Consider the following 20,481-nt stretch of genomic DNA (forward strand, 5'->3'; position numbering starts at 1 on the left):
AAAAATACAACACAAAGACATTTTTATGCGAATATACATGATTGAATGATTGTTAGTGTTTTTGGATATCTTGATATAATTGTGATATCACAAAAGAATACTTTACAATACTGTTTATACACAATATTCAGTCATAATGCATCTTGGTAATTTTTTGTTATTTATATTTCAAAATATCGTTCACTTTTTTTGTTCTTTTAAACAACCATAATTGGTATATTGGCTATAAAAGGTCGACGCACATATCTGTTATTTCCGCCTACTAGCTTTGCAATGAATACCATTTTGAGCTCTCATCACCAAGGCCGTTTGTTCCTCCGCGGTGTGGTTTGGGTCGAGCTTCAGTGTATACCTGAGAGAGAACAAAGGAATATCATGGTAGGATCTATGAAAGTTCTAGAGAACTATAACGGAAGTTCCTGGAATAATGTAGAAGTTGGAATAACACATCTTTAATTAGGATCATTATGGAATCATTATGCAAGTCAAAAGGAAAATTCCAATCATTCTGTGATTGTTTCAGTGATTTCTAAACTGCACAGTTCTAAGATTATTCTGTAAACAACTATCAGGTCACACAACTCAAATCAGGCCAACATAAATAAATACAATAATTACAATATCATAATAACCTCTATCAAGAAAATCATGATAGAAAATGCAAGCACGGGAATATCATATCAATTGGGAGATATATACTCCGTATGCAGGTGCTGCTAGAATGTTGCTACTTAGAAATGGAAAGTCCTCACAATTGGAAGCTAAAATCATCTCTTTTGTTGTTTCAACCGATCCGCATTGTCAATTTCTAGATGTAAGTCAAGATATGAGGCCGACTTAACTGTATCTAGTATCCGTTATCTGTAGTTCGATTGGATGGATGCGTTCAACATAGTCACCAAATTTTGAATTATTTAGTGAAAGAACATCATCTATATAGGGGAAAGTAGAGTTAAAGGATATTGCCAACTTCTTGTCCTTCTTCCTAAGAAATTCCTGCCAGCCTCATAGTAATAACAACACATGTTGGCAAGAAGAAGAGCACAATTTGGAATGCCGACAGTCTGTTGAAAAACACGTCCTCCGAACGTAACAAATATGTTGTCAATCAAGAATTAAAGCATCTTGATAATGTCAGTTTCAGAGAATCTTTTGTTTGAATCAGAGTGATCCTTTACAAAGTAGGATTTATCCCTCCCTAAGATAAGATACTTGTATCTACGTTGGCCATTCTTTTTTTATGAAACAAAGCAATGCTAACTCTTTCAATATGTATTTTAGTTTGGAATGTGGAATACTTGTGTAAAGTGTAAAAATGTCAAATGTTTTATTACTATTACACGAAAAAGAGAGTTAGATTGTATGTACTCTACAAGATCTTTGGAATTTTTAAGTATTTACATCTGATTCACGCCTCCTCTAGAATAGGAAGTTTCATAATAACTTTGAAGCCCGTCTTTGATTGCTGATAAAATAGATGTTAATAATTTAGAAAGAGGTTTCGTGGAGCACTTTGAAGACCCAGCAATATACCGTTGTTTCTAAGGACACTTATGTAAGAAGAGACATTTACGATTAATAAGATCCTACCACACATGACATTCTGTTTCCAGTGGCAATATAATTTCCGGTTGCGGTGTCTCCATTTTATAGAATGATGAGAAATTTCGGAATCTTTCAATTTGACTACTGTTCAATCGATATACTTCAACTTCGTACTTTGGTTAGTTTTCTTTTTTTACTCGGGCATCATCAATTGGGTTTTTTGGTGACGAGCACAAACATTTGATATCTACGGTAAAACTTTGAATAAACAATTTCTTCTAGTAAGCTTGTTTAAAAATGCTTATGTTTTTGTGTTACTTTTGGGTAAATGCTTTTTACCTGTGATGCGTTTTAATCGCTTAAGTTTTGTTTCAAGTTCCACTTGAGAATAAATTTTCGAAATGAGCATATAATGTATTACATGGTTTTATGCATCTCTTGAAATGATGTTCAATGAAATAGAAGCTAAAGAAGGAAACACAACATCGTGATGAAAATACAAACAATAGTCCATAAAAATCACAATTCAGAAAAGTAAATATTGAGCAATGTAAGCATACAAAATCCAAGGGGAATGAACTTTCTGTTCAGTATCAACCGTTATATGGCCCATGACTAAAATATATTCCATGCTGCCCATCAGAATCCCATTTGGTGATATTCAAAAACGATGAAAGAAAAGATAGGATTCTTACTGTAATTAATAAAACATGTTAATCATTAAAAGCTATGGTTATAACGCTAGAAGACAAGGTTAACTCGGTTGTTCATGGTCAGACCAATTTAATGTTTATGTTCTCAGAAGTTTTTATAATTACAAAAAAAGAACATGTAGTATGATTGCCAAGAGACAACTCATAAGCAGAAAACCTCAACTGTAAAAATATAAGGGCATATACTACAGGCACTAGAGACACATTGTACTGCATGCACACAGCACGAGTAACAAACCCTGCAGTAAATAAAAAAATAAAGATGTTGTATGATATCCAATTAGAAACACCAAGTTTGACTGCTCAGACTTTTGATCACAAGTATACTTGATGACTTTAATTACAGAAACACGTATTGTGAGCACTTAAATCATATACAAGTATTTACAACTATGGAATGAGGAGAGGTGACCTCTAACGAATCACTTATGTGCATTATGTAGAATGAAGATCAATTCATTTTGTTGTCTTTGATTGCATTTCCAGAGGAACACACATACTCACATGATGACTACGTTATATAAGTATGTCGTATTTTGAGTTCTTACACATCGATTGGTTGACTGTTTTAAAAAGTTTTATTTGCACAGCCCAAAAGATCTTTTAATAAATACACAAGATGGTCATTGGTCTTTTAAAAAGATACTATACGTACCTTTCAAGAATTCTAGCAATCACAGTTTTTTCTTCATTCATAGCAAAATTTTGTCCAATGCAGTTTCTAAAATACCAATAGTTAATTCTACGATTAAATAATACGAAAATCTATAGATTTTTTTCCGAAGGGATGAAAATAATTGAAACATAATGAATATAAATTTACAAGTAATTACTAACATCTTTTAAAGTGTAACGACCTCTGTAAAATCTTCAGACAATTTGTCAAACCTTATTGTTAATACAGTTCTGTGAGTGAGTCTTCCTTATCGGAGAAAAAATGAAACTATAATTGTGATGATCTTCAAGAACAGTTTTATTTAGTCAATTTCAATACAAAAGACTACTACAAAATTATCCCGACAACAACAATAAAGTGTTTAAGCAAGTACAAAATGTATTGAATACGTTGTCACTGAAATGCAAAAAAAAAGCTTGTTCTGAAATAGGAAATTACACACAAAAACCTACAAACAGCTGCGCTTGTCCGCCTTTTATCGAATTTAAGTATCAAATCAATACAACAACAAATACGAAAATATTCCAAAAACGAAAATATTTACAAAATGAAATAAAAATTGCATTGTTTGGTGAATAAAAATAGATTTATGCATTTAACAGCGAACTTTATAAAAATAGTTAAAATAGATGAACAGAGCTTTTTACCATTAGAGTCTTATTATTAAGGAAACTCTCATAACCTCAAGTGGCTTTCTTAATGAAAAAAACACTGTAATATATTCAGAAAGATCGAGTTGCTTTGGTTATAATGATCTAAACTGAATATATTTTTTCATGTATTCCAAAGGACCCATACCGCAGGTACGCCAAAAACTAAAACTTGTGTCAAAATAAAAACGAACCGCTTATCAGACTGTCTTTCTTTATACTTATATGTTGTTGAAGAACTAAATAACTATACAATCACTTTGATATCCATTCATTTGACATGGCTCTGTACTTATACATCCCGTAATTGTGTTATTGTTCTATTTTATGGTAAAAAAATATATTCTTGTCTTTCATTGATTGCTAAAGTGCTTTGTCTAAATGCCTTGTTGTTTTTTTTTGTTTCATATGACGTGGCTCTGTACTTAAATATCCTGTCAATATGTTATTGTGTTAAGCTGAATTTTTGTATCCTTATCTTTCATGTTTGCTAATGTGCTTTGTATACATGCCTTTTTGTGTTTCTTTGTTACATCATTGTTTGTTTTAATGGAAATTTAGTTTATAAACCAATGTTGACTGCTGTACCTTTTTTTTTGTTGGTATTGTTATCTATTATGTCTGTTTTGTTCACACATCGTTGTCAATATAAAGGACTTTTATGAGACTGTCATACAGTAAGAGGTTTAGTTAGCTATAAAACCAGGTTTAATACATTATGTTCTACGCAAAAAAAATGATTGTACCAAGAGAGGAATATGACAGTTGTTATACGTTCGTTTCATGGGTTTGAGTTTTTGATTTTGCCTTTTGATTACAGATTTTCCGTTTTTAATTGTACGTGGAGTTCGGTATTGTTGTTTTTTTTTACTTTTTAAATCAACTCCCAATGTACAAAATGAATTATGTTACAAATGTTGAGACAGCAAGAAAACGTCACTACCTTGGTCCAGCTGAAAATGGTATAAAGGAATACGAGTCCAGCACTGAGTCTCTGTCCTTTGAAAAACGACTTGGATCATAGGTCGTGTGGTCCTTCCATACGACTGGATTATGGTGTAAACCGTATATATTGACAGAAAATGAAGTATCTGGAGGAAATGTCACGCCCTCTATAGTCACTTCCTTTGTTGATTGTCGTGATACGATAGGCACTGGTGGGTGTATTCTCATCCCTTCCTTTATACACTGTGTTAAAATATCAAATTGGCTTAGGTTTTCCCTAAATAAAACATATATGATATACTAGTATTTCTTTAACTGGTTAAGCATCGCTTAAAATTATTCCCCGAGTTAAAATATTAGATTAGTGAAGGTTTTTTCCCGAAATTAAAAACAAATGAAATATTCTATTTATTGGTTAAGCATCATTTAAAATTATTCCTGTGTTAAATTATCAAATTGTAGCAGGTTTCAAATATTTTGGCCACGAGCATCACTGAAAAGACATGTATTGTCGAAATGCACATCTGGTGCAGGAAAATTGGTACCGTATTCCCTAATGCCCGCGTCACACTGTCCCGATTTTTACACCGATGGCAAAATGATTATGGAAATGTTCAAAATCGGGACTGATCGTATCCAGATCGGGCTATTCGTAGTGCCATCTTTAACCATCTTTATCCATCGGCCACTTTTTCTAGCCTTCGGGGACAACTTCATGAATGCCCGCGTCACACTGTCCCGATTATTATATGCGATGGACACCCGAATGCGAAAATTGTAAGTTCGTACGAAGTTGGTCCCGATCTCGTTAAAATACCAAAAAGTGACCGAAGCAAGTACGATGAATAACGAAGTCTATACGATGGTGCCGAAATTATATACGATAGCAAAAGATGGACGTACAAAGGTTAACCGAAGACGGGTATTTTAGCTTCATATATCAGCCGAAGCCTACACGATGGATCACGAAGGCTACACGATGGATTACGAAGGCTACACGATGGATTACGATGATGGTGCGATGGCCATACGATGTCTAAAAGATACGAACAGAATTTCGACAACATATCGTTTCTGTACAAGTCTGCCATGCATAATGTCTAATTCTTATAAAACTTAGTTTATTATCCCCTCGTCTACTACATGTAAGTTGCGTATAGATAAAATTGTTATGGACACTCTAGAACCAAAATGCTCAAAACTTGGTATGGTGTTACTTGTTAAGAATATCTTAAGCGCTATTGACTTTAAAGTTCAAAGGTCAAGGTCACAGTGGTTTTTATAATACAAGGCGATATCACCCTTGTGGACACTCTAAAACCAATATGCTTCAAAAGATTTTAACCACATTTGGTATATTGTTTCTCCTTGTAATGATCTGACATTTTTTACGTTCAAGGCCAAAGGTCAAGGTCATGCAGATGGACTTGTTTTTCCTCCTTGAAATAGCATAATACAAATATTAAAGGTATTTCCAGTAACTGAATGTTTTGGAAAAAATAGTTTATGTATCAAATATGCATATTCAATTTACCATTTTCTGCATGTTTCATATACAAATATAGTGTTCATATTTGAGCCCCAATATGTTACATACGAGGGGATGCCACGCATTGCCTTGTTTGAACTGTACAATGTGTGCACTAGTCTGAATAATCACCCATAATTATGCACATGTTTACTCATCTATCTTAAAGGTAAGGTAATGGGTTCGTTGATCCCTTTTATTCAAAAAGAGCTCTTTCCAGGAGAATATCATAATAATATAGACAAAGGGAAGGATGTGCGGAAAGCAACAAATGCGGCAAAATATGACATATAGAAAACAAAATGGTTATGGAGTAAACATTCGTGTGACAACAACTCAGACGATACATAAAAAATCAGAATAATGAAGAAAAAGTTGGTTTCCCTTTATACGTGTACCTGCAGTGTTGGTGTACGAGGCGCGTTTATGATTTTCATTATGTTACTTGATATGAAAAATTGACAAAAATAATATTTTACTTGTAAAAGTAAATCCTGAGCCTGTAATAGCTGCTCTTCTTGTTCCATTTGAATTAATAGAAACAACGCTGTCGCCTTTCTTGTTCTCATAGAATCATATGATATGATCTCCATGTTTTGTGAACATCTTTCTTAACTGTCGTATTAGACTGACCAGTACATATCGCGCATGGCACTTTAAATGTATTTTAGCGCGAAAATTAACCTACATTTAGCTGGATTTATTGCCGTCGTAGTTCCATCTTGTCGCCTTCGTACTTTTATTTGATGGCAACACGACGGGATTACGAGGTCTTCACGAAGTCGTGTTGCCATCGTAAGACCTTCGGGTATCTTCGTGATTCATTCGTGTAGACATCGTTATGTCAAAACTGCCCGATGGAAACGATGGAAACACGAATGCAATACGATGTGCAAAGATGCATTCCCGGTGACATTACGATGGCGAGGATGGTGATACGAACTCAATACGAACTCTCAACATCGGACGCACCTTCGGGGATTTTTTAACATGTTAAAAAATTTAGAACCCTTCCCGAAGTTGTCCCCGAAGGCTAGAAAAAGTGACCGATGGTTCTACGATGGTTAAAGATGGCACTACGAATAGCCCGATCTGGATACGATCAGTCCCGATTTTGAAAATTTCCATTATCGTGTTGCCATCGGCGTAAAAATCGGCACAGTGTGACGCGGGCAGAAGGGTTCTAAATTTTTTAACATGTTAAAAAATCCCCGAAGGTGCGTCCGATGTTGAGGGTTCGTATTGAGTTCGTATCACCATCCTCGCCATCGTAATGTCACCGGGAATGCATCTTTGAACATCGTATTGCTTTCGTATTTCCATCGTTTCCATCGGGCAGTTTTGACATTACGATGTCTACACGAATGAATCACGAAGCTACCCGAAGGTCTTACGATGGCAACACGACTTTGTGAAGACCTCGAAATCCCGTCGTGTTGCCATCGAATAAAAGTACGAAGGCGACAAGATGGAACTACGACGGCAATACATCCAGCTAAATGTACGTTAATTTTTCCCCCTAAAATACATTTAAAGTGCCATGCGCGATATGCACTGGTCAGTCTAGTACGACAGTTAGGAAAGACGTTCAAAAAACATGGAGCTCATATCATATGATTCTATGAGAACAAGAAAGGGGACAGCGTTGTTTCTATTAATTCAAATGGAAGAACAAGAAAAGCAGCTATTACAGTCTCAGGAGGAACAATTTACCAAATGTAATTAAAATCTTTGGAAGCATATTGGTTTAAGAGTGTCCACAAGGTTGATATTGCCTTGTATTACAACTGCCACTGTGACCTTGACCTTTGAACTTTAAAGTCAATAGCCCTTTAGCTATTCTTAACGAGTAACACCATACCAAGTTTTGAGCATTTTGGTTCTAAAGTGTCCATTACAATTTTATCTACATGCAACTTACATGTAGTAAGCGAGGGGATAATAAACTAAGTTATATTTAATATTGATCAAACAATTTAAAACGCGTGATGCCTTCGGCATATAATTTAAGTGCATCGTAAGCTGTCTTTTAGACATCGTATGGCCATCGCGCCATCATCGTAATCCATCGTGTAGCCTTCGTGATATGTCGTGTGGCTTCGGCTGAGATATTACACCACTGACGAGAAATACATGTTCAAAATGTGCTTTCAAGCATCAAATTAAATCCGTTTTGTATTTTAGAGGAATGGGTCAAACTTTATTACAAATAGTTAAGATATTTCAGTTGACACAAAATATGTTAGACTTGCGGAATTTAAATTGTATATCTCCAATTGAAAAGGATACTAGATCTTTAGTTATATGAGTCACCTTGTTTGGCATTTTTTTTATTCTTTGCTTTTTGATATTTTTTTAACTATGTTTCTTTTAAATAACTAATCGGTACATAAAATTTTTAACTTGATATCGTTTTTGCATATTCCAAATTATGTGCTTTTGTGATACGAAAGCAGAATGTTTCATGACTTGGGGTTCTTTTTTCCGCGTTCTGATTGCATAGGAATTATATAAGGAATGTTATATAGGCACATCACCGAAATGGACTCTGAAGACGAGCCTTTTTGTCATCCGATAATATTATTTCAAGGAAGAGATCCACATTTTCTTGTGTTAACGCCTGTCATGGCTATTTCAGTTTATTTAAATAAATGAAATGTATGAAAATGTCTATTAAATTTTAAATTACTGTAAAGTGACTTTCTAGTTCATAAAGTACTTACCAAGTAACAAAGTCATTACTATCCCTCAGCACTTTATCTACCTCTTGTTGACATAACTTTTGATATGACTGATTTTTGGCCAATTCATATAAAATCCATGATATTCCACTTGTTGTTGTATCATGTCCTAGTGGATTTAAATTAGAAAAATGTTAATAAAATCGTGTCTATTAAAGGTAGCCTTTTGTTGCTTACATCCCCTCCATTTGAACTCATTTGAGTAGTTGTCACATAAGCAATCAAAAGAACATATCCTTATTTTCATATCAGAAGACAACTGCGTATTTACATGTAACTACCACACTTCTACATACAGCATTTGACGTATACCACTCGGTATGTCACTGTAGCTATATATAAGCAACGGTCCCATCTTAAAATTCAAACAATCAGACAATTTGTGCTAACATGAACATTTGTGGTAACATGAACAACACCACCGATGCCACATGTGGATCAGGATTTGTTAACTGTTCCGCAGAAGCTGAGATCCCCATTTTTATGAGTATGGGGTTGGTGTTGCTCAGACCTTTCTATGGTGAGTTTTGTAGAGTGATATTCGTCTGTTCGTCATTTTTTGTTTTTGTTTACCATGTCGATGTCTGTTTGTCTTAAACTTGTGAGTTTGAATATCCCGCTTTTCTTGCATAATTTTCTTTTTTTGTTTCAAGAATTTTGATAAATTGATAAAACAAATCAAATTGATCTTGGCTCATCAATGAGATCTAAGAAAACGAACTCACAGATTGTATTTTAATTAGATTGGATGTTTGAAATCCTGTTTAAGACAAGATTAAGTTGAAACGTACATTTGTACATATGCTTCTCACATGTGAAAAACTAAATTTGTCTCAAAACTTTATGGAAAAAGATGTGTTTATATATACACCTCGCCAAAAGTTAAGCAACATCTGATAATTTTACAGAATCGTTTTTTACTGAATTCATAACTAATTGAAATATCGATACAATGAACTGAATTTGTGTTTTTATATGATAACATAAAGAATGTTTATTGAAAAGTTAACAAACGTTCATCCACACGTCGTCCTATGCTTTGAACTATAAAGCGTCGTGATGTTCTAACAGGAATTCCTTGCCATTTTTCAATCAAAACTGCTCGCAATTCCTGTTAATTCTTACTAGCTGGAACCATGTTGTTGATTGTCAACCAATATCATCCCAGACATGCTCAATGGGATTCATATCCGGTGTCATGGGTGGCCAAGGAATACTGTCTGTAACCTTCTGACGTAAATAATCTGTAACAATGCTTGCTCTGTGTGGCCTAGCATTATCGTCAATGAATATTGGTCTAGTTGCAAGATAATAATAGTCAAAATGTGGCTTAAAGATATCCCGGGTGATGTTATCACGATATATTTTACCCTTCATAGTCCCATCCAGTACATAAAGGTCCTTTTTGCAGTGGAATAAAAAGCATCCCTTAGCTGTCAAAAGCATCCCTTAGCTGTCCCTACCACCAAACGCTGTAGTTCCAAGAATGTACTGTTTCCTGAATGCTGTATTCCGATGACGCCATACGCGCATGGGCTCATCAATATGATGTTGGAGGAATCTTCTCTCGTCAAAACAATGGATATGACGCAACTGTGTAAAAGTCATATAGTTGTGACAAAGTGACCACTGATGTCGAGCTTGACGATGCCTACGAGTCAGTAATGGTCTTTTGACTGGCCTAAGGGCACGTTAATTGGCACAATTTAGTCTGCGGATTAGTTACATTTCATTGCACAAAACTTGCAAGGGAAAAACTTGTATGTAGCTTTATTAAACCTGTTTTTAAGGAACCTAGGAATAGAATTTATACCTGAATTCTTGCCTGTCGATTAACAACAGATTAACGAAAAATATGGAAACAAAGCAGTATCAAATTTAATTTTAAAACATAAAATAGAAGCAAAAACATTTAGGTGTTGCTTAACTTATGGCGAGGTGCTTTTCTCGCTAATAAAGATTTTTTTTCAAAACAAAAAAAGTTTTGATTTTTTGCTGGTCCCTTCATATCTTGATATTCGGTGTGAGCCAAGGCCCCACGTTGAAGGTGGTACTTTGACCTATAATGGTTTACTTTAAAAATTGTGACATCGATAGAAAGTTGTCTCATTGACACTCATACCACATCTTCTAATATCTATAAATTGAAGAGAAAAACTTCACATATTCCATAATAGTATCTGTGAACCCATTCAAACTGGAAAACGAGAAACACGTACGAAACACATAAACGAAAAACATGTTTCTGACTTAGAACAGGTGTAAACAAATGTATCGCTTAAACATTTTAACAGGCGCCAACCTTCACCCTAACCTGAAATAATAGTTAAACATCACAAAATAGAAACTACACTATAAAATTTTAGTTGATATGTCTTAACTTGATATATAATAACAACTAGAATGTGTCCCAAGTACTCGAATTCCCCACCCGCACTATCATTTTCTATGTTCAATGGACCGTAAAATTGGGATAAAAATCTCTAATTTGGCATTACAATTAGAAAGATAATATCATAGGGAACTAAGTTTCATGTTGATTGGACTTCAATGTCATCAAAAACTACCTCTACCAAAAACTTTAACCTGAAGCGGGACATACGGACGTACGGACGAACGAACGGACGGACGAACGAACGGAGGCACAGACCAGAAAACATAATCCCCATAAATGGGGCATAAAAACAAGTTAACATACACTGAACGAATAAATTAGATCTATGACACAATACATAATTGATAAATAAAGGGTTGAGATGGGGGGAAAACAGAAATTACATTTGTGGGATTTGTGTGTTCTACTTTTATGTATTAAATCATGGTATTTTTTTATTATTTTTTTTACGAAACAGGTTAATGTTAAAACAATGGAAAAATAAATGAAATGCACTCATTATTCATATTTCAAAACAATACATGTAAATGTAGATCATAATGCATTATTGGAATTTCCCAACGGTACATGTAAATGTATTCCTATTTTTTATTATTAAAAAGGTACAGCTAGACATGAATTACAATTATTGAAGATTTAAATCATACAAGCATAGTAAACATAAATTACATTAATTTCCATTTTCCATTCCTGTTGATTGCATGTTATTCTTTGTATAGAAGTTCAGTTATACATGTATCTCATTCGACTTTAATTTGTCAATTTTAAAAAGTCATCTCTTAAGAGAAAAGATACGAACCTTCGAACATGAAAGTATCTACTTCAGCTCTGATATCCGCCGGGGAAAGTCCTATTCCTGTCTCATCTTTTGCAGATAACAATATATCTAAAAAATCTAAATATTTCTTCTTTTCTTGTTTTCCTGCTGCCTTAAAAATCCATGGCAAAACTGATATTATTAAATATGATTTCAAAATTTAATCATCATCGTTTTATTGTTTATATTTTTGGTTTGTTCCGTAAAATTGAAAATGAACACTATGCTCTGTTATAATTTTTTTTTTTTTTTTTTTTTTTTTTTTTTTTGTCGCGCATGTAACGTCGACGACTAACTGAAACGAAAACCCCCATGTTTCTGTGGTCACGTGTGTTCTACACTATCTACACTTAGTATTTCTGTTTGAGCCCCCAATCTCCGTTAGCCATACACAAGTGTGTAACGTAGTACTGTCATTTACTGTATAACGCTTTAGGTGACAAATGTGTATGAAATTGCGCCCTTATGACCTGTTGGGGAACACCATAGCGTGAAGTTTAAAGTCGAAGTGATTTTTTAATACTATAATTATTGAGTCAAGTTTTTGTTTTCAATTTTACTGTTAAGTTTTATTGGTTATATCCACCCTCTATAATTAGTCTCCAACTCTTATGTTTTATCTAAATTGCAATAATTAAAGCAGTCATTTAAAATTAAAAATCATATAAAAATCAATGATTGTTTGTTCAAAATTTCATGTTTTCTGACTTAATTATATGTAAGTTTGAGGAGCACTTACTCTCACAACACTGTCCAAATTTAAGCAAATTTCAGGAATTTTCCACGTGCATGGCTATATATGAGCTATGTTTATTAAGACTTAAAATTTGATGTCTGCAAATACAATAATTAGCCATCACCTCGAAAAAGATGAGTGGTTCAGACATTTTTATATGTTTCGGGCGCTGGACCATTTTTTAACGTCTATACTTGTGTAATAAACAAAAGAGCTTTTAAATACATTCAAAAAACTGAATATTCAATATGTGAAAACATAAAAAGCCCTTTCTCTAAATATTTCACAATTACCAAAACTTGTTTCCTACTTTCAATCACTTCATCAGCAACCCCATGTATATAATCACAGTCTTTATTGAAGGATCTCCCTGGTTTACTCATATTCCATATGAAGTCAATAAAATACAATACATTTCTGTAAAATAAATTTAAATGATTCAGAAAAAAAGATGAATTAGGAAAACAGCTTGAAATTCAATAAATATATATATAATATATGTATGGGTGACCAGTTCACAAGTTTTAAAATAACTATTAGCTTCCTTGATATGAAGTTGTATATAATTAACTATTTCCTACAACAGTTGGTTGATATGTGACTTATTAAAGGCATACAATACAGAGGAGCTAGTGACGTCAAACTGTGACGTATAGGGAAAGATGCATCTGGCCTTTGTTAGTCTTGTATTATTTTAATTTTAGTTTCTTGTGTACAATTTGGAAATTAGTATGGCGTTCATTATCACCGAACTAGTATATATTTGTTTAGGGGCCAGCTGAAGGACACCTCCGTTAGCGGGAATTTCTCGCTACATTGAAAATCTGTTGGTGACCTTCTGCTGTTGTTTTTTTTTTCTATGGTCGGGTTGCTGTCTCTTTGGCACATTCCCCATTTCCATTCTCAATTTTATTTTAACCATATTTTTATCATACAATCCGATTGAACTTAAAAACGAGCTCTTGGACTCCTGTTTTTAAAAATGACATTTAGCTTGATAATGCATGGAGATTATTTGTGTAATTTTTATGAGCAAGTCACCGATGTTTTTATTTCTATGTAAGATGTTAAACAAATGTGGTTCTTCAGATCAAACCGTGATCAACCATGCAAATTTGATAAAAAATAATAATTTCCAAAGCCTATATACTTATGTAGAGAACATCTGTTTGCGTTTATCTTTTGATACAAAAAGTTAAGTATGTCTTTCCAAAGGATAGAAATTCCAAAAACTAAAATGTTCAGCAAATGTCTATCATTAGACAAATAGCTTTCGTAAAACATTCACAGCTATGTCGTATAGTAATATATTAATGCCATATGAAAATGTTTTCGAATTGGTTTTGGCAAATAGAATGTAATGTTAATTTCCCAACTGAATGTGCATAAAAAAAACACTTGGACTCCATATCGACTGTTTTATGTTTTATTTCTTCAAGTTTCTTCCAAACTTGCCTGTTTCTTGTCGCTACCAGATTTGCTACATTAGATATTGCTCTGCAGTATGGGTGTTGATCTCTGAAATAAAAAAAAATAAAAAAGTAAAGCAAGTTAACATACAGCAAAGTAGGTGTTTCATCAAACTAAGAACAAATTAATTTAAAAGTTTAAACATATTATATAATTTATCTACACAAAGTTGTTAGTTACTTTCAGTGGGAAACAATGCAGTGATTTCAATCAATATAATTATTCATTGATATAATTTGGGTCAATATCTATAACGTTTGTTTACCCAAGTTATCTAAAGTGTTTTGCGATGTATGCGCTTATCTTTTTAGTATATTTTTAAATATAATTCAACATTCAGAGACATACTCTACATACTTAAAATGTATGTCTCATTGCCATTCGTTCGACATTTCCGTTTATTCATATGTACAGTTTATAGTGTACATGTACCTGTCTTTTTGGCAATCTGTTTGGTACGAAAAAGCACACTGAAGTATGATATCTAATGTACAGTTACTAATTAATTGGAATAACTCAAAACTTTCCCCAGTCTCTGCGTATGTGTCTATAAGCCCCTGAAATTGAAAAAAAATACTAGTATCATAACATTCATTATGTGTCAATGATTCCAAATTCCCAATGGAATACAATTTTCACATTTACAACATGTTGAAATCATGAAAAAATTGATTACACAAGAAAGTACATGTTGAAATATGCATTCATTGTGTCACAGTGGGAAAATGGACAAAAATTGATTTGAGACTTTTCGGACATTTTGTAAAAGATTTTGTAAAATCACTGTTTTGTTATAATTGCAATATTTCACTAAGGGATTTTGTTATTTTTATTGTGCAAGATTTAAGTCAAGTTTAGAAGATTAAGCTAATCTAATTTCATGTTTTAATTTGTTTTTCAATTAGCGACATTTTACTTGAAATGATCTATTATTCGTATGTGACAATCCAAGACTTTAATTCCATAAATAAGTCTGTATGTTCTATTGTTAATTATTATCTATGTGCTAAATTTTCCTGTAATCTCTTAATTGAATTTTCTCACTCATGTAGAGAATTATGTGTCAAGTCTATTCAAGTAGCTTTTGGTTTGTTATATAAACTATGTTATTATTTTGATGTGGCAGATTGGATTTAGTATTACACTGAGCAGTTCCAACTCTGTACAATTGTATTCCATGCTGAACTTATTAAACTATACATCGCGCTAACCAGAGTCGTCTTTTGTTACAAGAGCTAGTCCCAGAGTTAAGAGTCCGTGCAGACTTGTCGTACTGTTTATTGTGTGTGTGTGGTTCCAGGCCAACACATTTCCCAGTCACAAATACACCCAGTTTCTATTTGTGACAATTACAACAGAAAATGTCTTAAGCTGATCTACGCAGGTCCCGTTCTCAATGTCTCGGAAACTTCGGGAAAACTCATATCTTTGTAGTGCCTGCTTCAAAATGCCATTAAACAGTAATACTAAAGAGCAGGGGCAAAAGAGAGGCATAACGAAAAATCACGACAAGACAGTCTTCAAAACACAAAATATAAAAAAAATCAAAACTTAACATCCCGAATCCCAGATAAAATTTGGAATGACCTCATGTGTTCTGTCACCCGTAGTCATCATTTATACATTCAGTGATACATGTAAGTCTCATTCGTTTCGATAGTTAGTGGTCCGAGACCACAATTAATTCGTAGTGCATTGCTAGAACATAAATGAAAATTAAAAATTCCCACCTGTGCTTTCTCAATGAAATTTTTACAGTGTGTTGTACTACTTTTGGGACAAATTATATCAAAATTATAGAAAACTTCATCGGCTCTAATTCAAAATATGGACAATTTTATGTTAAGGGCGTCTTGAAATCTTTTGACAGCTTCCGAAGTGCTAATTTTGAACCTTTTTCAGCTGGACCAAATCACTACTTTCCTTTGAAATTCTGGACCCAAATTTTTTTACAGTGTAATTTCACCCCCTACTTCCAATTTGAGGCATAAAACATGGTGAAATAAATTTGGAAGAGGTATGAAAAATATTGGCAAGTAACCCACTGTCAACACTAGGGACTATATTCGCGAACAACGAAAATCAAGGGACGACAATTGTGGTCTCGGACCAGTAGAGGTCGATAATGTGATGACGTGTGCATAGCTCACCCGTTTTAGTTCTTGACCAGAATCCTGTAACCTTGTGTATCCTTGTAGAAAGACGAAATATTGATATCGTGACATATACTGTGCATACATACTAATAATTTATCTGTGCAGCTGTTATAGATTGTCTGATATGGTTTCAGTATCTCGAAGTGAAAAGCCGGGGTTAATAATCTACGGGAACGTGCCCACTTGGCTCCTCCGGCTAGTAGCAGTCCTTCTCCTAACCATGGTAAGGCAGGTCTATAGTTACCACCAATTCCAAGAGGTTTGGGCTCTTAAAAAAGTTAAAAGGCGTGATTATTCGTATTAAAGTTATGAAAAACTTATGTCGAGTTAGTAGGTTAACACAATGCAAAGAAAGATAACTTTTTTTCTGTTTATAAAAATAAATTGATTGTAAAGACTGCCAACTGTAAGAAATAGAGATGAAAGTATTTTTAAAGACATTTATTTTTATTGCTTATTATTGCGTGTTTTCACTAAAGTAAGATGCAAGCTCTGTCGTGGTTTTTTTTTATGTCTCGTGTTGTTCCGCTGGCTCAGTTTCTGTTTCTATTCCTGCACTACTCGATTTTTCAGATTGAAAACGTGTCTAGTTGAAAATGAACTCCATGAGGGCGACCGTACTTTGACCTATTACGATTTACTTTTTTATACTTTGTAACTTGGATGGAGAGTTTTCTCATTGGCACTCATACCAAATCTTTATATTTATTATCTCAGCAATTTATCTAAAGCGGAACAGCACGAGACTTCTTGAACAACACGAGACTTCACAAAAACGACTGAGTTTGCATCTTACATTGGTGAAAACACACAATAATACGCAATAAGTATAAGAAGAGAACCACTAAATCTCACTTTAATATTCCCATTAAGGATTTTTATAAATGAAGTAAAGTAAACCAAGGATTCTTCCTTAATTTGAACAGGCCGATTTTTTTTTTAAACAATTGATTTTAAATTTCAATAGACCATTATTATTATTGAATAACTATTTCACAGATGACCCAGAATATTTTCCATCTGAACTCCTGAAGTGTCCATCATTTTTTTCTTTAAGCACGATGTCGTCACGATTTTAAACAGTAAGAGTAGAATATAACATGTATTGAAGGACAAACTCTTTTAATTCCATTAGAATCATTTTTCATTTTCATTAAAATTTTGAAAATCAAAGAAGAAACAAAAGTTTTACATTGTATTAGCATGTATAATTTTTCATCCTGTGATCATTCAAATAACATTTTTCATATCATACCTGATGTTTTTAACATGATTTTAATGGTATCTGGGTGCACAAGTTGAATACTCGGTCTAAAAAATCCAAACCATATACGAAAAAGTTTGGGAAACCGTTTGACGAGAGATTGAAGTTCCTCTAAATCAATACTGTTATTCTTAACATACTGAAATAGAACAGTTAACAAGGATTATTTCACAGCAACCGAACAGCAAACTAATTAATAGACAGATAAACATACATGTGTAAGTATTCTTTTGTTGACATATATAAGGCGCGAAAGTTGCAAATGGAAGCTTTTCGGATACGTTAACAAAAAGTATCCGAATTTTTATTTTACTGCAATGATATTTTTTTTGTTAAGAAAATCTTTCATTATTTCAATATCTCCACAAAGTTCAACATTTTTATATTTAAAGACAACAAAAATTTAAATATATGTTTTTTTTTAAACAGAATTCTATTAAGCCTTGAAGTAACCAAAGATCATGTCATTTTCCAATTTAAAAAAAATATATACACTGCTTTTATCTGTCAAATCTCTTTTTTCTCAAATCTTTATAATGATTACCAATCTTTAAATTATTTCACCATTTTTCATATATTGCCAGTGTTAACTTGAGATATTTCATGTTAATTTTGAAGATCATTTTCCAAAATGTATTTTATCAGCTTTTATAAGGGCCAAGAAATCGCCTTAGCAAAATGTTCAAACTTTGTGAAAGAGGAATAAATACACAGTCAGTCAAACAAGAAGGTGATACTACAAACTAGAGTACTTTTAGAGAATCAAGCATCGATCCATTAATAGGGAACCAACATGATACAGGGCTCTTTTCTAGGATTACATGTGTAAGAAACACTTTTCAATAGTTAATAATACAAAAGAGAGCAAGGGGAATAATATATAACAAACGATGACTAATTTGTTATTCACTATTTTCAGTTCTTGTACATTTGGTTTTGTTGGTTTTTTTTACCATTGCTATAATATATACGTTTACAATTATTTCAAGCTTGAATGTAATGTTACTTTCTTGTAAGTACGTTTTGGTTTTCCGTTGATTTTAATTAAAAACTTAGAGCGATAAGAACTCATAAAACCAGATTAACCCTGCTACTTTTCAAGCCTATCTCATACAAGGATTTTTTTTTTCCTAAGCAATCCCGGTTATTTATTCTTCACTATCCGGGTAAAATAAATAACTGGTGGTATATTAACGTCCAGTGGCAAATATCTCATGCATGTTCAGGATCAGATCAAATATTTTCAACCTTTGAGTTGCGGTTACCTGGATTTTTAACAGCCATTATTGGCTTATAACGGTAAATGAATCAAAGTACTGAAGTACTGAACATCGGATGACCGCAAGTTCTTGTGGATGGTCCGACAAGCACTTGTCTCAAAAAAAAAATCACATCTCTCTACCTGATAGAAAGGTTTATGTACAGATATCTTTTTTTCTGGGACAAGTTCGTGCTTGGATGGTAAATTATTGACAGGGGATTCATCCTCACCGTAATGGCTATTATAGTGTAGTGATACATATCAGTATACTATGGTTTATTGTTATATATTATATTACGGTAGATCATAGAATGCAGTGAGTAGACACTCGTACTTTCCCGCAAAAAATGTTCAATCATCCATGCAAAGTTATCGTTCCTTGAGATTGCAAACGTTCTTGGGATATTTTCCGCCTGCGTGTGCATAAATATTAATGATTTTTTATTTAAACATTTTAATATTATTAATGATTTTTTATTTAAACATTTTAATATTATTAAGTTATCTTCTTTATTACTTTAAACAGTATTTAATGAGTATTCATCGAAGAAATGAATTTATAACAAACGATAAGGAATGTTAGTTTACACCATGTGTCGGTTTTTAAACCCAAAACGAATATTATGTGATGTAATCGAAATCTAGGCGATAGAAATACAGCGAAATCTAGGCGATAGTCATCCGCTGTAAAACAAAAAGTTCTTCTTCCGATGTAAAAAGGGGTAAAGCAGAGTCTAACATTTATGTATGAAAATAAGAGGTACAAGAATAGTATTGTTTATTATAGCTTTACTTACCAGTGATATATGTCCAGTAAGCCAGTGTTTTTCTGTCACATTATAACCGGGAAGATTATCAAAAAACTTCTTTTTCCGCTCGAAATTAACATAGAATCGAATGCATATGACTAGAAAATACACCAATATTCCAATTATAAAAGTAGATGCCACAGATCCCGAGAGTAAGTTGAAATACGCCATTTCAAATCAGTTTAGGTTAGACAGGCCATCACCTTTAATCGACGCGGTTGTGGTAAAAATAGATTATTTAGGTTAAATATAGGACAACTGATTATACAAAGGTAGAATGAAAAGATATAGTAAGAGTTAATGTGTTGACCTAGGTAAATCATTTATAGAGATGTAGTACCTGATTGCACAGGTACTTGTACTTGTTGCATACGTTAGTAAAGATTTCCTCCCTCTTTCAACAAGGAGCCACATGTGATTGTATTTTGTATACAATTTTACCTCTTGCTTCACATATGAATGTTACAAAGTGTTTTCAACAAAAGCATATTGTATTGAATTGTCCTATATATTTTAACCTTATATGTTGTCCTATATATTTTAACCTTTATATGCATTGTCATTGGGGACAGAAACTCGCTCTAAAATAAAATAAATATACAGATACATGTGTATGAATCTTTTTTCTTTTATTAAAGTTTCCATATTATCAAAGGCTGATCGATCTTATACTTATGGAAATAAAAGATTTAATATTTTAATGTTTTCAAACAGAAGATGATGCATCAAGCCGATCAATCATAATAATTGGGGAGGAGGGATTATATATAGAATG

General features: G+C 33.2%; 1 protein-coding gene across 1 annotated transcript; it reads right to left on the bottom strand.

Annotated features, from left to right (window-relative positions):
- Positions 1-8: 8 nt before the first annotated feature.
- Positions 9-19,932, bottom strand: LOC139518894 (cytochrome P450 4A4-like). The gene is made up of 11 exons (XM_071310569.1): positions 19,695-19,932; positions 17,628-17,775; positions 16,459-16,640; positions 14,649-14,773; positions 14,202-14,264; positions 13,040-13,163; positions 11,993-12,122; positions 8,781-8,907; positions 4,528-4,806; positions 2,914-2,979; positions 9-352 (listed from the first exon to the last, which is right to left on the bottom strand). Exons 1-11 carry the CDS (start codon positions 19,875-19,877, stop codon positions 250-252), a joined length of 1,530 nt encoding a protein of 509 aa, XP_071166670.1. The 5' UTR covers positions 19,878-19,932; the 3' UTR covers positions 9-249.
- Between the last annotated feature and the right edge of the window lie 549 nt (positions 19,933-20,481).

The sequence above is a fragment of the Mytilus edulis genome, chromosome 4 (genome assembly GCF_963676685.1).
Source record: "Mytilus edulis chromosome 4, xbMytEdul2.2, whole genome shotgun sequence".
NCBI lineage: Eukaryota > Metazoa > Mollusca > Bivalvia > Mytilida > Mytilidae > Mytilus > Mytilus edulis.

Bases quoted from the DNA above. Each gene is read 5' to 3' on its own strand.
- LOC139518894 (XM_071310569.1), bottom strand. From the start codon at position 19,877: ATGGCGTATTTCAACTTACTCTCGGGATCTGTGGCATCTACTTTTATA. The intron at 12,123-13,039 runs GTAATTGTGAAA...TGGATTTTTAAG, and splicing joins AAAGTAGGAAACAAGTTTTG to GCAGCAGGAAAACAAGAAAA. The intron at 4,807-8,780 runs GTAAGTACTTTA...TGTTTTATTTAG, and splicing joins AGTAATGACTTTGTTACTTG to GGAAAACCTAAGCCAATTTG.